Source organism: Lynx canadensis, chromosome D2 (assembly GCF_007474595.2).
Source record: "Lynx canadensis isolate LIC74 chromosome D2, mLynCan4.pri.v2, whole genome shotgun sequence".
NCBI lineage: Eukaryota > Metazoa > Chordata > Mammalia > Carnivora > Felidae > Lynx > Lynx canadensis.
Window position 1 is genome coordinate 41,069,738 of NC_044313.2, and position 17,227 is coordinate 41,086,964.

The following is a 17,227-nucleotide window of genomic DNA, read 5'->3' on the forward strand; positions in this document are numbered from 1 at the left end:
CAGCTGGCCTTGGTTTCAAATCTCAGCAATGCCATTTGTAATCTGTCCCCTTAGAAAATTCACTGAACCTTTCCGACCTCAGTTTCCCAATGCACGATGTAGGGAGATTTAAGCCATGCTGGTTTCTTGGAAAGTGGCTCAGATTCCCCCACCCCCATCCCCCCCACCCCCTCTTTACCCTCTCCCACAACCTGAGGGCTCCTACCCTGCTAATGACCTCCAGCCCCACAGCCCCACCTTCCTGCCCATACTGAAGACACAAGACTGGCCAGCTGTGCAGAATTTGGGAAGACTCCGTGTGGAAATCCCCAGGAAATCTACACACCCTACCACACCCTACTTACATGTGACCCCAGAGAAGGTGAGGGGGAGCCACTGAGAAGCTCCCCCCTCCCCCCCGCCAGTGAGGCCATAGGCTCCAGGAGTGTGAGGCTGTGCCTGCTGGTGCCCGCCAGGGGGCGCGCTGCACCAAGTCGAACTCCTGGCGGGCGTGCACTCCTGGGCCGGCCTGCCGCAGCCCCTCCTGGCAGAGGTGAGCCTGGCGGGGCAAGACTTCCTCAGGCGGGGCAGCCGCAGGCTCTTACCAGGCCAAGGACCGCCAGCAACGCAGCGTCCCCAGAGGCACCGAGGAGCCAGGGAGCCTGCATCTGACTGATGATGTTGGGCCGGGACAGCTTCCTCCTGGTCCTGCCCGCCTCCCCTGCCCGCTCGTCACATGGGGGGGCCGGGGGCAGGGCCAAGGCCATGGCCATGGCCACAGGGTGAGCAGCGGGGGCAGGGAGCCCGAGCGCTCCCTCCAGGCGGTGCCAGAGGAAGGATCCCAAGCAGGCGCCAGGGCGGCGGAGACGGAGGTGTCCGGCCCGGGTCCCAGGTGAGCAGACCCCAGCCGGCAGCACCCAGGCAGCTTTCCTGGACGTCTGCCTGCCTGGGCCCGGATGCCCGCCGGGTGGTGGGTGCTCGTTCTCACGGCTCACATGCAGGCGCAGCCCCAGGCTGCCGGGGATGAGCGAGGGGCCACAAGGTGAACGTGTGCCCAGGCCAGTGCAGGACAGCGGGGCCATTCGGCCGCCCTAGAGGATGGGGGAGCAGCGAGGGCCCGAGCGCCGTGGGTCTGAATGTCCCACCTCCACCACGTTCAGTTGTGATGGGGTGACTCACAAGTCCACCTCGGCGTACTGTCAGGTTCATGTATCTGCTCCACAGTCGGTGCCTACTGAGTGTCGGTTGTCATTATTAATAACGTTTGCCGGTCGGGGCATGCCCCGTGCAGGGCATCCTGGCCTGAGTCCAGGAGGACCCGGTGCTCCCAGCACCTTCTCCCACAATGAGCCGGTTGGCCGTGTGGCCGGAACCAACCAAACTGTTCCTGGCTGAGTCATCCCCCGGCTCCCCTGGACTGCCTTGTGCTGTGCTGCTCAGCAAGGGGCTGGGGTGGGGGCAGTGCCCCAGCTGTACTGAGCTTACCTGGGATGTGGCCTGCCCTTGAACACTGCTGCCAAGAATGATGGGTGAGGGGAAGGAAAGGACTAGGCTGGGTACTTAGAGAGCAGTTCTCCTGTCCCCTCTGCCCCTGAGATTGCTTCCCCTCTCCCCCAGGCTGGCAGGCAAGGCCCACTTTATCTGCCCTTCCACCCGTGTTTCCCCCAAAGCAATCGCCCACGCCCTGGAACCTTGGCATCCTCACTGCAGGCTGAGGTCTGCGAAGGTCACTCCCCTAACCAGAGCCCTCCTGGTATAATCATGCCCCCCACCCAACACACACACACCCCTGATGTAGATGGGGGCCAGTGAGGGGAGAGACCTGCCCAGGGCACATGGCACAGCCAGGACAGAGGCTTAGCACACTGGAGGGCCTCTTTGCTCTGTGATAGCAGAGCTGAGATTGGGTCCTACATCTGGCCAGGAGAAAGGTAGGGGCCGAGAAAGAAAGTAAGGGTGATCAGCATGTTCAAGGGGAAGAACTAACATTTTACTCACCCTCTCTCTCTTTCTCCGCCCCCCCCCCCCACACACACACACATACATGAGGTCAGTCTCATCTATTCTATCCCTACAGCAATCTGCAGTAGTCACTGTATTTGGAGCCCCTCTCCCCACATTGGTCACAGTGCCCTGGCATGTATTCTAGCATCTGTCCCTTTCCTATACCAGCCCAGGTACCTTGTGAAAGCCAAGTCCACCCAGCTCCTGGGATGAGACCAGGTTGGTTTAGCCAATATGTACATCTCATTCCCCAGCCATCAGGACTAATTCAAGGATGAATTTGATTGCCCAGTCCAGGCCATGAGGCAAGAGATGTTTGGGAAAGCAGGGAAGGGAAGCTTCCCAGCATTTCAAAGACAGACACCAAAAGGTATGTTCTCTCTTCCTGTTAGACATGAAGGAGAAAATATTAGCTCCTAAAGCTGGTATCCAGCGTTTTTAATAATTAGGAAACTTTGGTGTTTCCTAATTGGTGTGGATGAAACAGATACCCCAGGAAACAAACAGGGGAACTTGAGGGTGGGAGGCAACCAGCCTTGGTTGACATTATCAAGCTGCTGGATCCAACCAGGCCTGAAGTCCACGTTATAAGATCTTTCCCACTAAAGGAGCCAATAAATCTGCCCTTATTTTTAAAGCCAATTTTAATTGTTGTTTTTGTTTCCAACAACTGCAAGTTTCTTACTTGATTATTTTCTTTTGACCAAAGATAATAATGGATACTCAGAAGGTATAAATATAAGGTTGCCAGATAAAATATGGGACACTCCATTAAATCTGAATTTCAGACCAACAATGAATACCTTTAATACTATAAAAGTAGATATTATGTCCCATGCAATTTTTGGAACCTACTTACACTAAAAATATAACTGGGCATTCTGTATTTTTATTTGCTAAATCTGGTAACCCTATTTCAGTAGCATGTCCAAATTCATACTACTAGAAAAAAAAAAAAACCTGGACACAGACCCAGAGTTTTTAATTCTAAAGCCCCTATTACACCAGGTCATGCAAAGGGCTTCTTCCTATCACTCTTCATTCCCCTCTGTCACCCTCCCAGTCCTGTGTGCTAAGAGAACACAAAGAAATGTCACTCTGGGTCCCTGAGGGTCTCCGGGGTGGGTCCCAGCTCCAGAGTTCTCTGCTTGCCACTCTACTCCTGTAGCTCCTTGGCTGGGCTCCACCCCAGCCTCGGGTTTGGGGCTTTGCTGCTCTCTTCAAGCAGTGTGGCTTCGTGGCTGCCAGCTGCTCCCGGTCCCTCCCCATAGGCACCACTTGGCAATTCCTCTGTACCGTCCCTATGCTCCCCTTAGAGAATGACCGCAGCTGGAACTATCCACAGATGGCCACGACTGGAGCATGATGGCACTGTCCCGATGCAGCCTACTGACAGTGCTATCTGGCAGCCCACAGGCCTGCCTCCACCTCCTGTGTCCGTGATGGCCCGACTCCCTGCTTTCCGGCATCCTGCGGGTGGAAGGGATCTGCCCACAATGAATGCGGGCCACGCTTGTTTTATCTGCATGACAGGGACTGGTTCTGTGATCACAAACACGATACAAGCGCAACCCTGCAGAGGCAGGAGAGCAGAGGAGACAAGAAGGGGATTAGGAAGAACATTCTGGTAGCTGTCCTTCTAGGGGTTGCTCCTCGCCCCTGTAAACTCCATATGTATTTCATTTTATTTTTTTATTTTTTTAAATTGACATCCAAATTAGTTGGCATATAGTGCAATAATGATTTCAGGAGTAGATTCCTTAGTGCCCCTTACCCATTTAGCCCATTCCCCCTCCCACAACCCCTCCAGCAACCCTCATAAATATGGAGAATAAACTCCGTATGTATTTAAATGGGATCACAACGCCCCTTGGAACTGCCTTTCCCTGAGATGGCCAAGACCACTGTGTCAGTGATGTCGATGGCTGCCTGAATGTCACTTGGCTGTTTTGTAATTGGGATTTTCTTTTCGATTTTCCACAAACGTAAACCGTGCAGTGATGCTGCTGAACAAAAACTGAACAAAAGCACAGAGCTGAGGATCTGCCACTGGGTGCTTTGGGGGTTTGTCTCTCCGACTGGGCACGAGTCTCCCCACGAACAGGACTGTGGTGCGCACCAGATGAGAGCCACACTGCGTACCTGCAGGTTGCTGTTTGTAGCATTTTTTAGGCTGCGTGAAAAAACACAGCTCCTTTTGAATCCAGGTCAGCTGATGGAAAAGATCGAGCAAAGCATCTGACGTGTGAAGGGCTTTGCTATTTTACGGCCATCATCTTGTTGATGCTCCGCTTGCCCTGAGGGGTAGTTGTCATTATTGTTCCCATTTTACAGACTTGAGGAACTAACACCCACAAGGTCCCGTGACTTGCCCAAGGCCATTCCAAGATCCCTGGGTACACTCGTATTTAAGGGACTAATTCCTCACAGCAAGGGTTCTTGTTTGAAATCCAAGAAAACACCAGATAAAGGGCATTCTAAATATATTTCTTTTCTATAGATGCTGATCTCCTGTTACTGGAAAACAGGAATTAGCTTGTCTGCTTGAGGATGTGGTTGGTTCTTTATAAAAAGGATATACAAGAAATTTGCACATAGACTGCCAGCTTCATTATGCTGCCGACAGCTTCCAGCAAAAGAACATTTGCAGCCAGATATTTCGGTAAGAATTTTATTCTATTCTATGTGGAGTATGATTACCTTTGCTCTGGGCTTCATGTTTGAGAGATAGGGGTCACTTGAGGCTGAGAGATGGGGTCACTCGAGGAGCTGTCTTGGCCTCGTGGGCTGCAAGTATCTAGGAGCATCTGTGGTCAAGGGTTGGACACCGGCTGATGGCACAGCCCTCACCCCTGAACTTGGGAGCTGTTCTGTGTCTGCCTGAAACACAGAGCCTTCAACATGACCATGATTGTTGGAGGGATTTGACTCCAGTGACTCAAAGCTCTTGATGACATTCAGAGTCTGTAAGGACCACGGTGCCCAAAGACGGAGGGGGCAAGAGGCAGGTCCTTCACAGGGAAAGCTGTGCATCCTGCTTGGAAGCAATCCAGCCAAGCAGTTAATTCAGAAACGATGAGATGGTTCAGTAGCCCCCATTAAAGTGGCAGGAGGTGACTTAGGCCAAGTGAAACAACCCTCGGGGGGGGGGGGCGGGGATCACATGCAGGTGCTGTGTGGGTGGTCGTGCAGATGCTTCTTGGGGGGAATCACGCGGGTGCTTGTTGGGTCGCTGTGCAATGGTGTTCCATGTTCCCTAGACCTGGACACCTTCATCAGATGATGCTTGAAATCCCAGATACTAGAGGCAGAAATGCAGACAGTGGTCTTCAACCTTGCTGTACGTTAGACTCATGAAGGAGCTTTTAAAAATCCACAGGTATTTTTAAATACTCGGAGACTGGTCTGGAGTGGGTTCCGGACATCAGCGTATTTTTTAATTCCCAGTTGAAACTCATAAGCAGCCAGGGCCAAGGAACCACCAGACCAAAGCTTGGGAGGCCTCAGACCGTACACAGCGGCCCTTGCAGGGATCTGAGTGGATATTTGTAGGGATGAGGAGTCAAGCTCTGTGGTCACAAAGCCAGGTCGCCTGGATCTGACTCTGGGCTGGACGCGTGCTACGGGACACTTCTCATAATGTTTAACATCCTGCGTCTGTCTCCCTTTCTACAATAGGGGTGGGAAACAGCTGAAATTAGCCCTTCATTCTGTTTGGTTCTAATGCATTAGGGGGCTGTAAAATCTCCAGGTATTTTCCTCTCAGCTGGGTTTATAGCATCATCTGATTAGAAAGGAAAAGTCACTTGCTTTTGTGGAAGGTTCTGGCCACCAGATTTTCACAGCATAGCAGATACGCACCCCCCAGCTTCAGAGTAGAGATGATAATTCTTTGGGAGGGAAAAATGAGATATTGCACGAGATACCTGAATTTAAAGAAGCTGATGGAACTAAATTTTTAATGGCAGTGAAATTCACACAACAAAATTAACCATTTTAAACCGAACAGTTAATTCAGTGGTGATTCACACATTCACAACGTTGTGCAGCTTTCACCTCTCTCCAGTTCCAAAGCATTTTCACCACCCAAAAAGAAAACCCCATACCGGCTAAGCAGAGGCTCCCCACCTCCCCCAGCCCTGGCAACCATTGATCTGCTCTCTATCTCTAGGACTTCCCAATTCTGGATATTTCATATAAATGCAACCATAGAACATGTGTCCTTTTGTGTCTAGAGTGATGTTTTTGAGATGGATCACATGGGAACACATATCAGTACTTCATTCCTTTAGACTTAATTTTAAAATCATTATGTGGCTACCAACAGCTCGGCAGCTTTGTAAAAAACGGGCCAGCCATGCTGTTCCGTAGAAGGCTTCTGAAAAAGAGGAAAGTTGGGCAGTACAGAGGAAGCAGTTTCTTCTCATCCTTGGTCTCTCTGGGTCCACCCTTCTGTCTCTCTCCCTTTCTGTTTCTCTTTCTGTCTCTCTCTGTCTCTCTGTCTCTCTCTCTGACTCTCCCCCTTCTCTCTCCTCTCTCTCTCTCACCATAGATTCTGGAGGAGCCCATTTGGGAGCGGGAGCTTGCTTTTAACTGAAATTAAATTGGGAGACTGGGGGGCAAATGGAAGATCCTTGGGGGTAAAGTTGTGCTGCTGTACATTTCTTCACTCTGCCCAGAGTTTTGTCAGGTCAAGGACCTGCCATATACCAGGAAACCAGAGGCCAGCCAGTACGTTGGTCTCCCACTTGGGGAGACCTGTCACCCAGCCGTAAGTACCGCCCTCGGCTCCGCCACTTGTGTTTCCTGTGACATGACCCTGCCCGTTCTCACCACCTGCAGCCTCTTTGCTCCCCAGCTTCCCACACTGCTGCCCACTGGTCTGCCCAGTTCTGTCCCACGGACTGCTGGATTCCCCCATTTAGCTGACCCCCTTGGTTCCTCCCCATGGCTGGTCCAAATCACGGTGGGCAGAAAGATGATAACCTCTGCCCATGCTGAGCCAGAGAGTCCAGAAGGAAAGGGAAGGCTGCTCTGAGTCTGGTCATCCCTTCAGGACCCCAGCTCCTTGGCCCACAAGCTAACCTTCAGGACCAAGATCAGGGAGCAGCTTAGACTGGCCATCGTCCATCACAACCCTCTCCAGCGTCCTCCCAACTCGGGCTTTGCTCACTTGGTCTTTCTCTGAAACATCACCTCTCCCCTCCCTGCTGTGGATGGCGGGGACGTGAGGAAACCACAAGAACCCAGATGGGGAGGCAAGAGTGTGCACTGGGAGAATAGGAGACTCAGAGAGAGGGGAACTGAAATCATAGGGAGGGAAGCAGTGGAGGAGAGATAGCTTCATACTATGTTAGACTCTTTTTCATGGGCAAGAGGGAGCTATTGAAGGTTGTAAGCATAGGACTCTTTGGATCAGAATTATAGGACACCTGAAATGTACAATATTATATGTCACTATACTTGCAATTTCAAAAACAAAGAAAAATAGATCAGATCTGTGGTTACTGGAGGTGGGGCCGGTGGGGGAAGGGTAATTGGGAGAAAGTGGTCAAAACGTACAAATTTCCAGTTATAAGATAAACAGGTAGTAAACAAGAGGGCTGGAATGTACAATGTGATGACTGTAGTGATATATTTAGAAGTTAAGAGAGTAGAGCCTAAGAGTTATCATCGTAAGGAATGATTTTCTCTTTTTGTAGCTGTATGAGATGGTGGGTGTTAACTAAACGGCAGTGATCATTTCACAATAGATGTAAATCAAACTGTTTTGTTGTACACCTTAAACCCATACAGTGCTGGGTGCCAATTATATCCCAATAAAACAGGAGAAGAAGAATTATTTATAGGAAGACTGATGTGGCAGCAGGGTATGAAGTCAGCTGTCACCTAGATTCTTACAAAGAACGTCTTCCTGACCACGGAAGCCCATCCGTCTCTTCTTAAAATTTGTTTTTTAATGTTTATTTGTGGGTTTTTTTGTTTTTTTTTTTAATTTTTTTTTCAACGTTTATTTATTTTTGGGACAGAGAGAGACAGAGCATGAACGGGGGAGGGGCAGAGAGAGAGGGAGACACAGAATCGGAAACAGGCTCCAGGCTCTGAGCCATCAGCCCAGAGCCCGACGCGGGGCTTGAACTCACGGACCGCGAGATCGTGACCTGGCTGAAGTCGGACGCCTAACCGACTGCGCCACCCAGGCGCCCCTTATTTGTTTTTGATAGACAGAGAGAGACAGAGTTGAGCGGGGAAGGGGCAGAGGGAGAGGGAGACACAGAATCCGAAGCAGCCTCCAGGCTCTGAGCTGTCAGCACAGAGCCCGATGCCGATGCCGGGCTCAAACTTACAGACCGTGAGATCTTGACCTGAGCCGAAGTTGGATGCTCAACCCACTGAGCCACCCAGGCGCCCCCATCCGTCTCTTCTTAGTACTGCAGCTGGAATGGGGCTCTTAAAGCCTAAATCTGATGAGTGTCACTCGCTGAGCTCATCCCAGTGGATTCCCGTGTCAGCACTCCATCTGACTCACCATTACCCATCACTTCATCTCCCATGTCCCCCACTTGCTAGGCACCAGCAATACTGGCTTCCTTGCTACTCCTCAGATGTGCCAGGTTTTTGCGTGTGCTCTGCCCTCTCTCTGAAGTGCCCCTCCCCCCAGACATCCACGTGACTCACACACTGACCTCCTTCAGACTTTGACCCAAATGCCATCTTTCAAGGCTTCAACTGACCACCTGTCTGTGTCCCGATAGGATAGGATATTCAGTAACTGAGTCATGGGTCGCCTGACCATCACAGTGACTCAAAGATCCAGGCTGATGAGTCAATGATCTCACATGGTGTAGGTGGCCAGGCCAGGGGGTAAAGGGAGCGACTGAGCTCTAGAAAAGTCTCAGGCCAGCAATAAAATCCTTGGTCTGGAAGTCCTGCATGCCACACTCATTGTCAACTCATTGTCCAACTACCCATAAAGAGTCCCAGGAAATATAGTACTACGACGTACCTAGAAGGGTGAATGGGCAGTATTTGCCTAATGGCAGTAATGACCCCACTATTTGCCACCCACCCCGACATTCCTCTCCTTCTTACCTGCATTATTTTTCTTCACATCATTTGTTACTATCTCATATGTGTGTGCATTTAACAGCATTATGGAGTGGTAGGTTGCATAGGATAAAATTCACCCATTCTAAGTATACAATTCAATGATTTTTAGTATATTTGTAGAGTTGTACAATCATCACCATGACCGAATTTTGGGACATCTTTATCACCCAAAAAAGTTCCCTTGGGCACATTTGCAAATAATCCTTATTACTCCTGCCGCAGCCCAAGGGAACCATTGCTCTGCCTTTTGTCTTTATAAATTTGCCTTTTTGAGACACTTTATGGAAATGGAATTCTATATTATGTGGTCTTCTGCATGAGGATTCCTTCACTTAGCATAAGGTTTTTGAGGTTCATTCATGTTCTTGTGTGTATCAGTGGTTTGTTCCTTCTTAGCTGAACGATATTCTGATGGTGTGGATGTACATTATTTGATTTATTGTTTGATGGCCTAGTGTAATGGCCTGTCCTGAAGAAAGTTCCATGTTACTTGAAAATAATGTACATTCCGCACCCATTGTAAAGGGTGTCCTATACATGGCAATGAGGTCACATGGGTCGATCATGTCATTCCAGCTTTCAGTCTCATTGCTGATGTCGTGTCTAGTTGTTCTCTCAGTTATTGAGACTGGGATATGGAAATCTCCAGCTCTTGTTATTCAACTGTCTGCCGTCAGTGTTTGCCTCATGTATTTTGAAGCTCTCTCAAGCGTGTATATATTTATAATTGTTACAGCTGCCTCGTGGCCTTGGTTGGGCAGCCAGTCCATCTCTGCACCTGTCTCTCCTTGCTCCTCACCCCTCACACTCACTCACGGTGAGGAGGAAAGGCAGGTATGTTAGTTTGCTCTAGCTGCCATAACAAAGTACCACAGGCTGAGTGGCTTAAACGACAGAAACTTATTTTCTCATCATTATGTACAGTAGAAATCTAAGATCAAGGTGTTGGCGAGGTTAGTTCCTTCTGAGGCCTCTCTCCTTAGCTTGCAGATGTCTGTCTCTGTCCTAATTTCTTCTAACCAGTTATGTTGGATTAGAACCCAATCTAATGACTTCATTTCAACTTAAACCCCTCCTTAAAGACCCTATCTCCAAATACAGTCACATTCTGAGGTGCTAGGGGTTAGGAATTCAGTATACGAACTTGGGGTGGGGAGGGTGGATACAGTTTATCCCATAATATCAGGAAAGAGCCCTCTTGTTGTCCTGGGCTGCAAGCTGGCAACCCTGAGGCCCCTGTGCCCCAGGAACAAGGAGGCTGGAGAGAGAGGCTGGGCAAAACCCCTGGCGAACGTCTAGACAGAAGCTTTGCCAGACACACTGCCCGCTGGGGAGCCAAGCGGAAGCCCACACTTACCCACCCCCAGCAGCAGAACCAAGTAGGGGCTGAGTCAGAGGCTTTCCTTAGGGAGCCATTTTCTTCAGATGATTTCTGTTTCTGCACATCTGGGAGAAGTGATCTGACCCTGAGAATGATTGCAAACTAGCAAACCGCAGAGAGGGCTCTTGGCCTTTCTGCACTCTGCGGCTCCTCCTCCCCTCCAGTCTCCTTTAATGCTGCCCAGCTTTGTGGAGGCAGAGCAGCGCCCCCTGTTGGCCAGTTAAGGAAGCTGAGGCTCAGGAAGTTCCTTGACTTCCAAAGGCACACAGCCAGTGAATGGCAGAGGCTGGACTCAACCCAGACCTGAGCTGACCCGTCTCTAGTGTTCATTCATAGCTGCACCTCTACCTTTAGGGACATTGACCACACCCTTGGCCACAGCCATCAAATCCCCTGCCTGAATTTGGAATGTGCCCATCCAGCTCTCTGCACTTGGTTAGTGGTGCAAACTGGCTTCTCTCAACATGTTAGATGGCTGGCTGTACTGCTTGCCAGATAGACGCTAGACGCAAGGATAGGAGAAAGCTGCATCCTGGTGACCCGGGAGGAAGGGGAAGATGAACATGGCTTTGACTTTCCCATGGCTTTGACTTTCAGAGAGCTGCCCTAAATGCCATCTAACAGTCAGGGCATCCTGAAATCAGCTTTGCCCAGTTCAGTTAACAAATGGTCTTTCCTCCTCTACCCAGATCTCTGCTCCCTCCTCCTTTTAGCCCCATGTCATGATCCAGTTCCGGCTAACTTACCAGTACACAGGGAAAATCAACCCTCCCACCTTGCTGCTGACATCATTTTCCCAATTTGGAAAAGATAAGACTAGTCCTTAGAGAAAGCCAGGCATGGATGTAGATCCTAGGTCCACCACTTACTCTGTGAGCTTATTCAGGTTATATGATCTCTTCATTTGGGTTCCTCACTATAAAAGGGAGATCATGGTAGGCCATATCACAGAACTGTGATCCTTTATAAGGATCCTTTATAAGGATTACACACCTAATAAAATAAATAAATACTTAAATAAATACATAAATACATACATACGTACATAACAGATTTCAAAGAAGGGCACATGGTAATTCCTGAAAGAATAAGAATTCCTGTCCAGACAAACCATTGGATTCTGTTGTTAATCTCTGGCTCTGAGCTGTTGCCTTTGGTAATTTTTTGAAAAGAAAGCAGAATGATCAGCTTGTGCCTGATGGAGACTCTGTGTAGGGGCACAAGGACCCCATACTTGGAGTCAGGCACCCCCATTTTATTTCTCCAGCATTCAGGGAATGCAAATCCAATACCAGTCAACTGAGGATCCCAGAGAAAGTCAGACTGTCACAGAGATGAAAGCTCGCTGGGGCCATTAAAGATGACAAGTCTGGGAAGTTCACTCACGGGATCTCTAATCAAGGGTTGGTAGTTCATTTGGCCACTCAGCACTCAATCATTGTGCCAGGCACTGTTCTAGGCACTGGGGATACAGCTGGTAACAACACCGATAAAAATGCCCACTTCCTGGAGCTCATTCATCACTTGTTATAATCTAATGGAGGGATCTAGAGGAAGCTGCTCTTCGAAGTCTGCCATGTGGACCAAGGGCCTCTGAGAGGTGAATCAGGATCTTCCAGAGACAGGAAGGTAGGAGGTACAGTAGGAGTTGTTTGAAAAAGAATAGTCATTCTGCAGCAGCTATGAAGTTTGACATGGGAAGAGCGTAGAAATTGTCACTCCCACCCATACCACAAGGAAGACTATAAATGAACTTATAATCAATGATTTTTCTTAGACCCGTCAGAAAATTCAAGTCACAGGGCAAACCACCACCTCAAATCTAAAGACGTAGGCAATTCGTAAAATAACAGCCAAGATCAGTCTACCTGACGCAGAAGCCACTAGAATCATGATCTGGTATGAACACTTAAATGCTAAATTTGACTAACTTCTGGAGGCTGAGTGTGGATTCGCTTGAGAGTGAGAAACTCCTGGAAGCCCAGAATTAGCAGGGCGGGGGAGAGGAGAATACTTTCATGGATTTTGCCTCCAGGAACTGCACCAGAGTCTCAAGATGAAGAATCAAGAAAAATTCCTGTATGTTTTGGACAGGGGAAAGGGAAAAGTAACCACTTGGCAATATGACCAGAATATTGCCCATAAGAAAGTCCTACCCTCCAAGTAAAACATCTCACCAGAGCCACAGCGGCCTAGTGGAAGGACTCCAACTAGTCCTTCCAACTCCAACTTCCTCTAGAAGTTCGTTTGCCAACTCCAGCTTCCTCTAGACTTCCCTCTCACCGGGGGTGAGGGGAAGAGTGGCCTATTTAATAGTTCTGAGGGTCATAGCCCAGGGACTCAGGCCCACAAAAAGACTGATGATTAGACAAGATTATAAAATGCTTCTCCTCCTCACACCTTCCCAACACATCAGCAGGGCTCAAGTATAGCCACGTGTCGCAACTGAAAGAGCCGTAAGACACAGGATCTATTTAGGAAGGAGTTCTTAGGGAAACCTAAAGACAGTAGAGAAGAAAAGAAAATAAGGAAGCTAGAAAAATGGAAGCCTCTGGCACCTAAAGATATGATAAACGTTAATCACAGCACAGCGCCCAGCCAAGTTAACATAAAACCTCGAACTAAGATCTATTTACTTCAGTTTCTGTTGCTCAATACATTAGGTATGGCTTCCAACCAAAAATTACAAAGCATGCTAAAAAAGTAAGAAAAAAAAAAGCCTAAAGAGATAAACTAAATAAATAAATAAATAATAAATAAATAAGTATTAGATGGTTGCATATGTAAGGAGCTTGGAAGTCACCACTCTGTCCTAAGACCAGGTACCAGCTAAACATTGAAAAATCAGCAACGCTTCTAGGATCCATAAGAGAAGGGAGGACACAGGGCAAACCACTACCTCCAAGATTGGGGACAGACAGGCAAGCACAGGGAGTCACCACTTGCTACAGCAGGGATTCACATGTAATAGGAAGCCGCCCTGGGAACCAGGGCCAGCGAAGCAAAACCTGCAGTGTAACTGACGAATTGCTGGAGGTTCGGTGTGGATAACTGAGAGTTAAGAGCTCCAGGGGAAACCCAATCATTAGGAGAGTCCCACAGTATCTTGAGATTTACCACCAAGAGTTTGACCAGGTTCCCACAGTAAATGTCAGCGGGAGGAGAGGAAAAGGAACCATTTTTGAAATACACCAGAGTGCTCTGTTCTTTTTGTTTTTTTAAAGTTTATTTGTTTATTTTGAGAGAGAACACAAGTGGGGGAGGAACCGAGAGAGAGGGAAAGAGAGAGAGAATCCCAAGCAGGCTCCGTGCCATCAGTGCAGGGTCCAATATGGGGCTCGAACTCACAAACTGTGAGATCATAACCTGACCCGAAACCAAGAGTCAGACACTCAACCCACTGAGCCCACCCAGGTGCCCCAGGAGAGTGCTCTGTTCTTAACAAGGCCTGACCTCAGAAGAAACTAGTCAATCAGAGCCCAACCCGATGGGGTGTTATCAGAGCCTAACTGACCTAGAGAAAGTAAATACCCAGCCCCAGGCAGCTCTAGCCAAGTATCGGAATCAGACTCAGCCACGGCAGAGATTTTGGAATTGTCAGGAAGGGGATTTGGGGGCACCTGGGTGACTCAGTTGCTAAGCGTCCGGCTTCAGCTCAGGTCACGATCTCACAGTTCGTGGGTTCGAGCCCTGCATCGGGCTCTGGGCTGACAGCTCAGCGCCTGGAGCCTGCTTCAGATTCTGGGTCTCCCTCTTTCTCTCTGCCCCTCCCCCTCTCATGCTCTGTGTCTCTCTCTGTCTCTCTCAAAAATAAACATTAAAAAATAAATAAATAAAAAGTAAGGCGGGGGATGTAAAATAACTCCAATGAGTATATTAAGGACTTTATGACTATACCATGAGTTATGTCCAGTGGCTCTGAGGTAGGGATCAGCATGGAGGAAGTTCACTGGACCAAGGCTGCGGGGAGTCAGCAAGCAGGACCGAGCTGAGGGGGAGGCTGGATTGTGACATAGGTACAACAGGGCGTCAGTCAGCTGCCCACCCAGCTGAGGCTGGGGTAGACCTCAAGCTCTGTGCTCACTTGGGGTGAGAAGGCCAGGCCTTCATACCCACACTGAGCAGCCATCAGAGGCGGCTGCCCCCAGGAAGGGAGGTACCTTAGGTAGGCGGTGAGGAAATCTCCACCACAGGGAGAGGCTGAGGGCTGCCTATCAGTCCTCGGGGCGTCTGGGTTGCATAGCAGAACCCACTACAGGCCATCTCTAGATTCCCACTGGTATAAACTAGGCCATGAATGCACTTTTCTCTACAAGGTGACGAATTTGAAGGATACACGCCCAGGGGCCGATGTGCTGGGTCAGGGCTGTGCGGTGTGCTCCTCCCTGAGTCCGGTCATTGGGCCACAGCTGCCTCTGGAGGGTGGCATTCCTCTCTCCACTCACACTCCCCGGGGTTGATGGATGGCAACGTGAGCTCTGTCCCTCCCCTGCGAGACATATGACTGTTGTCCCCACCTCTTACCTGTACCAAAGAAAGTAACTCGGGGGCTGCATGGAGAATGAGAAGGGGTTTAAGCCCATTCTGTGATGAATTCCTGTTGGTTATGAATATGCTTTAACTGATATTACTGAGTCCGTGATTTGACGACTTCTGGAAGTCTTTATCCTTTCAGTTTGCTAACAGGGGTCACCACGAGGAATCAGAGGCCTTGAAAGCAGATTTCTGGGCCTCTCTGTGGTTTGGAGACCCCAGGGGTGGAGGGTGGAGCCAACAGAATAAGCAGTCAGCTCCATCACATAGGTACCATCTGGCAAGACTCCTGTGCCTAGTCCTTGGCCCTAGAAAGGGACAGAGCCACCTGGTGTTAGATACCTCAGCAGGCTGGGGTTGAGATAGCAGCTTAGCCCCTGCTCGCTGGTGGCCTTGAACACATATTTACCACCTCCGGGCCTTTCTTTCCTCCTAAAACAGGAATTAAACATCTTTGGAGGGTAATATGTGTGAACCATAATATCAGGGCTTGGTGCATGGTACGTGCTCAGCAAATGGTAACTGGGGACGGCGTCGCCTTGCTGTCAGGGCTGGCTCTGAGACTGTATGAGTGCATGGCTGGGACACGTATGCGTGCATATATGAGTGCATTGAGGGCCATCCTGAACAGAGAGGTCAGGCCAGATTCACATGCCCACTGCAAGCAGGAGAAATGGGCCTGATGTCAGTCCCCAGCTGCGTCCTCTGGTCATTGCCCCTTTCTTTGAATCATGGAGTACTGTGTTCAAGCCTTTGCCTTGGGATTGATGCTCCAGGCAACACACAGTATAGGGCCAGGGCCCTGAGGCTAGACAGTACCTTTCTGCAAATGACAGACATATCCTTCTCCCAGGCTGGGCCAACCCCAGGCCCAGACCGTAGAGCATGCCCTGAATGAAGCCTCCTGCACCTCTTCAGCCTTGTACACTGTCAGCAGGTCCCAAATGCCCAGCCCCGCCAGGGGGTTCTTACACTGTATGTGCAGAATTACAGATTTGGGATCTTGTAAGTCCCTTGGGATATTGGCAGAGATTGATATCCAAAATTGAAAATGTGAGGAGAGGAGAAAAATGCCATGGACACAGACCTGAGATGCTCTCCACTGCCCTGCCCTGGGATAGACCAGAGCCCCTGCCCTATGTCTGGTTCTTTGCCCTCTCCCAAACCCTGTCCTGGGCATAGGCCCAGGAGAGAATGTGACAGGCCCTGGCCTTGAGGGTTCACATCTAGAGGAAGGAAAACGGCCTTGGATATCTGTCTTACCCTCTCTGATTCTCTGACACCAACTGGGTATCAAAACAATTCAATTCAGTTCAATTCAATTCAATTCAACTCAACTCAATTCTGACACTAGCTGTCCAGAATTAGCACAGATCCCGCAGGCTAAGGACTCAGTCCCACAAAACTGCCCCCACTTCAGACACTAGTTGCAAATGGCTTGTCCAGGCACTTCTGTCCAGCTTGACTATGAATTCAGGGATTCGCATGAGCCCCTTCTCAGTTTTGATGATTACTCAAATGGCTCAGAGAACTCACGAAAATACTTGGCTTACTGTTACTGGTTTGTTGTAAAAGGTACAATTGAGGGGCAGCCCAACGGGAAGAGATGCATAGCCAAGGTATGGGGTGAAGGTGGGGGACACCTGGAGCAACCATGTCCTCTCCGGGCGTGCCACCATCCCAGCATCTCCAAGCCAGAAGCTCTGTGAACTTTGTCATTGGCCGGGGCGGGGGGGGGGGGCAGATTTCATGGAGGTTTTATGACATAGACACGATTGACCAAATCATTGGCCACCGGTGACTGAGATCAACTTTGAACACTTCCCAGCAGCTACCATTTATTGAAAATGTACTCAATGTTGGGGCGCCTGGGTGGCTCAGTCAGTTAAGCGTCCAACTTCCGCTCAGGTCGTGATCTCATGGTTCATGGGTTCGAGACTCAGGTCAGGGCCTGTGCTGACAGCTCAGAGCCTGGAACCTGCTTCAGATTCTACAGCTCCCTCTCTCTCTGCCCCTCCCCTGCTCACTCTCTGTCTCTCCCTGTCTCTCAATAATAAATAAGCATTTAAAAAAATTAAAAAAAAAAAACAGAAAATGTACTCAATGTTAAGCTTCATCTGTTTCTTCCCAAGTCTTCATAATAGCACTGAGGGCTGCTCATCCCAAGGAGGATCATCCCAAGGAGGATCCGTTCATCCCAAGGAGGATCTGAGAGGCTAA

General features: G+C 49.5%; 1 protein-coding gene across 4 annotated transcripts in view; it reads left to right on the forward strand.

Annotated features, from left to right (window-relative positions):
• The first annotated feature begins 834 nt into the window (after positions 1 to 834).
• ARHGAP22 (Rho GTPase activating protein 22) overlaps positions 835 to 17,227 on the forward strand; it is a 175,238-nt gene continuing 158,845 nt past the window's right edge. For 2 of the 4 annotated variants that reach the window (XM_030335612.1, XM_030335614.1), the window contains exons 1-2: positions 842 to 871; positions 4,484 to 4,645. In XM_030335612.1, coding sequence (XP_030191472.1) covers positions 4,597 to 4,645 — 49 coding nt within the window. In that variant the 5' untranslated portion in view covers positions 842 to 871; positions 4,484 to 4,596. Of the gene's footprint in view, positions 872 to 4,483; positions 4,646 to 17,227 lie in introns of all 4 variants that reach the window. The other 2 variants (XM_030335617.1, XM_030335616.1) reach the window with 2 other exon arrangements.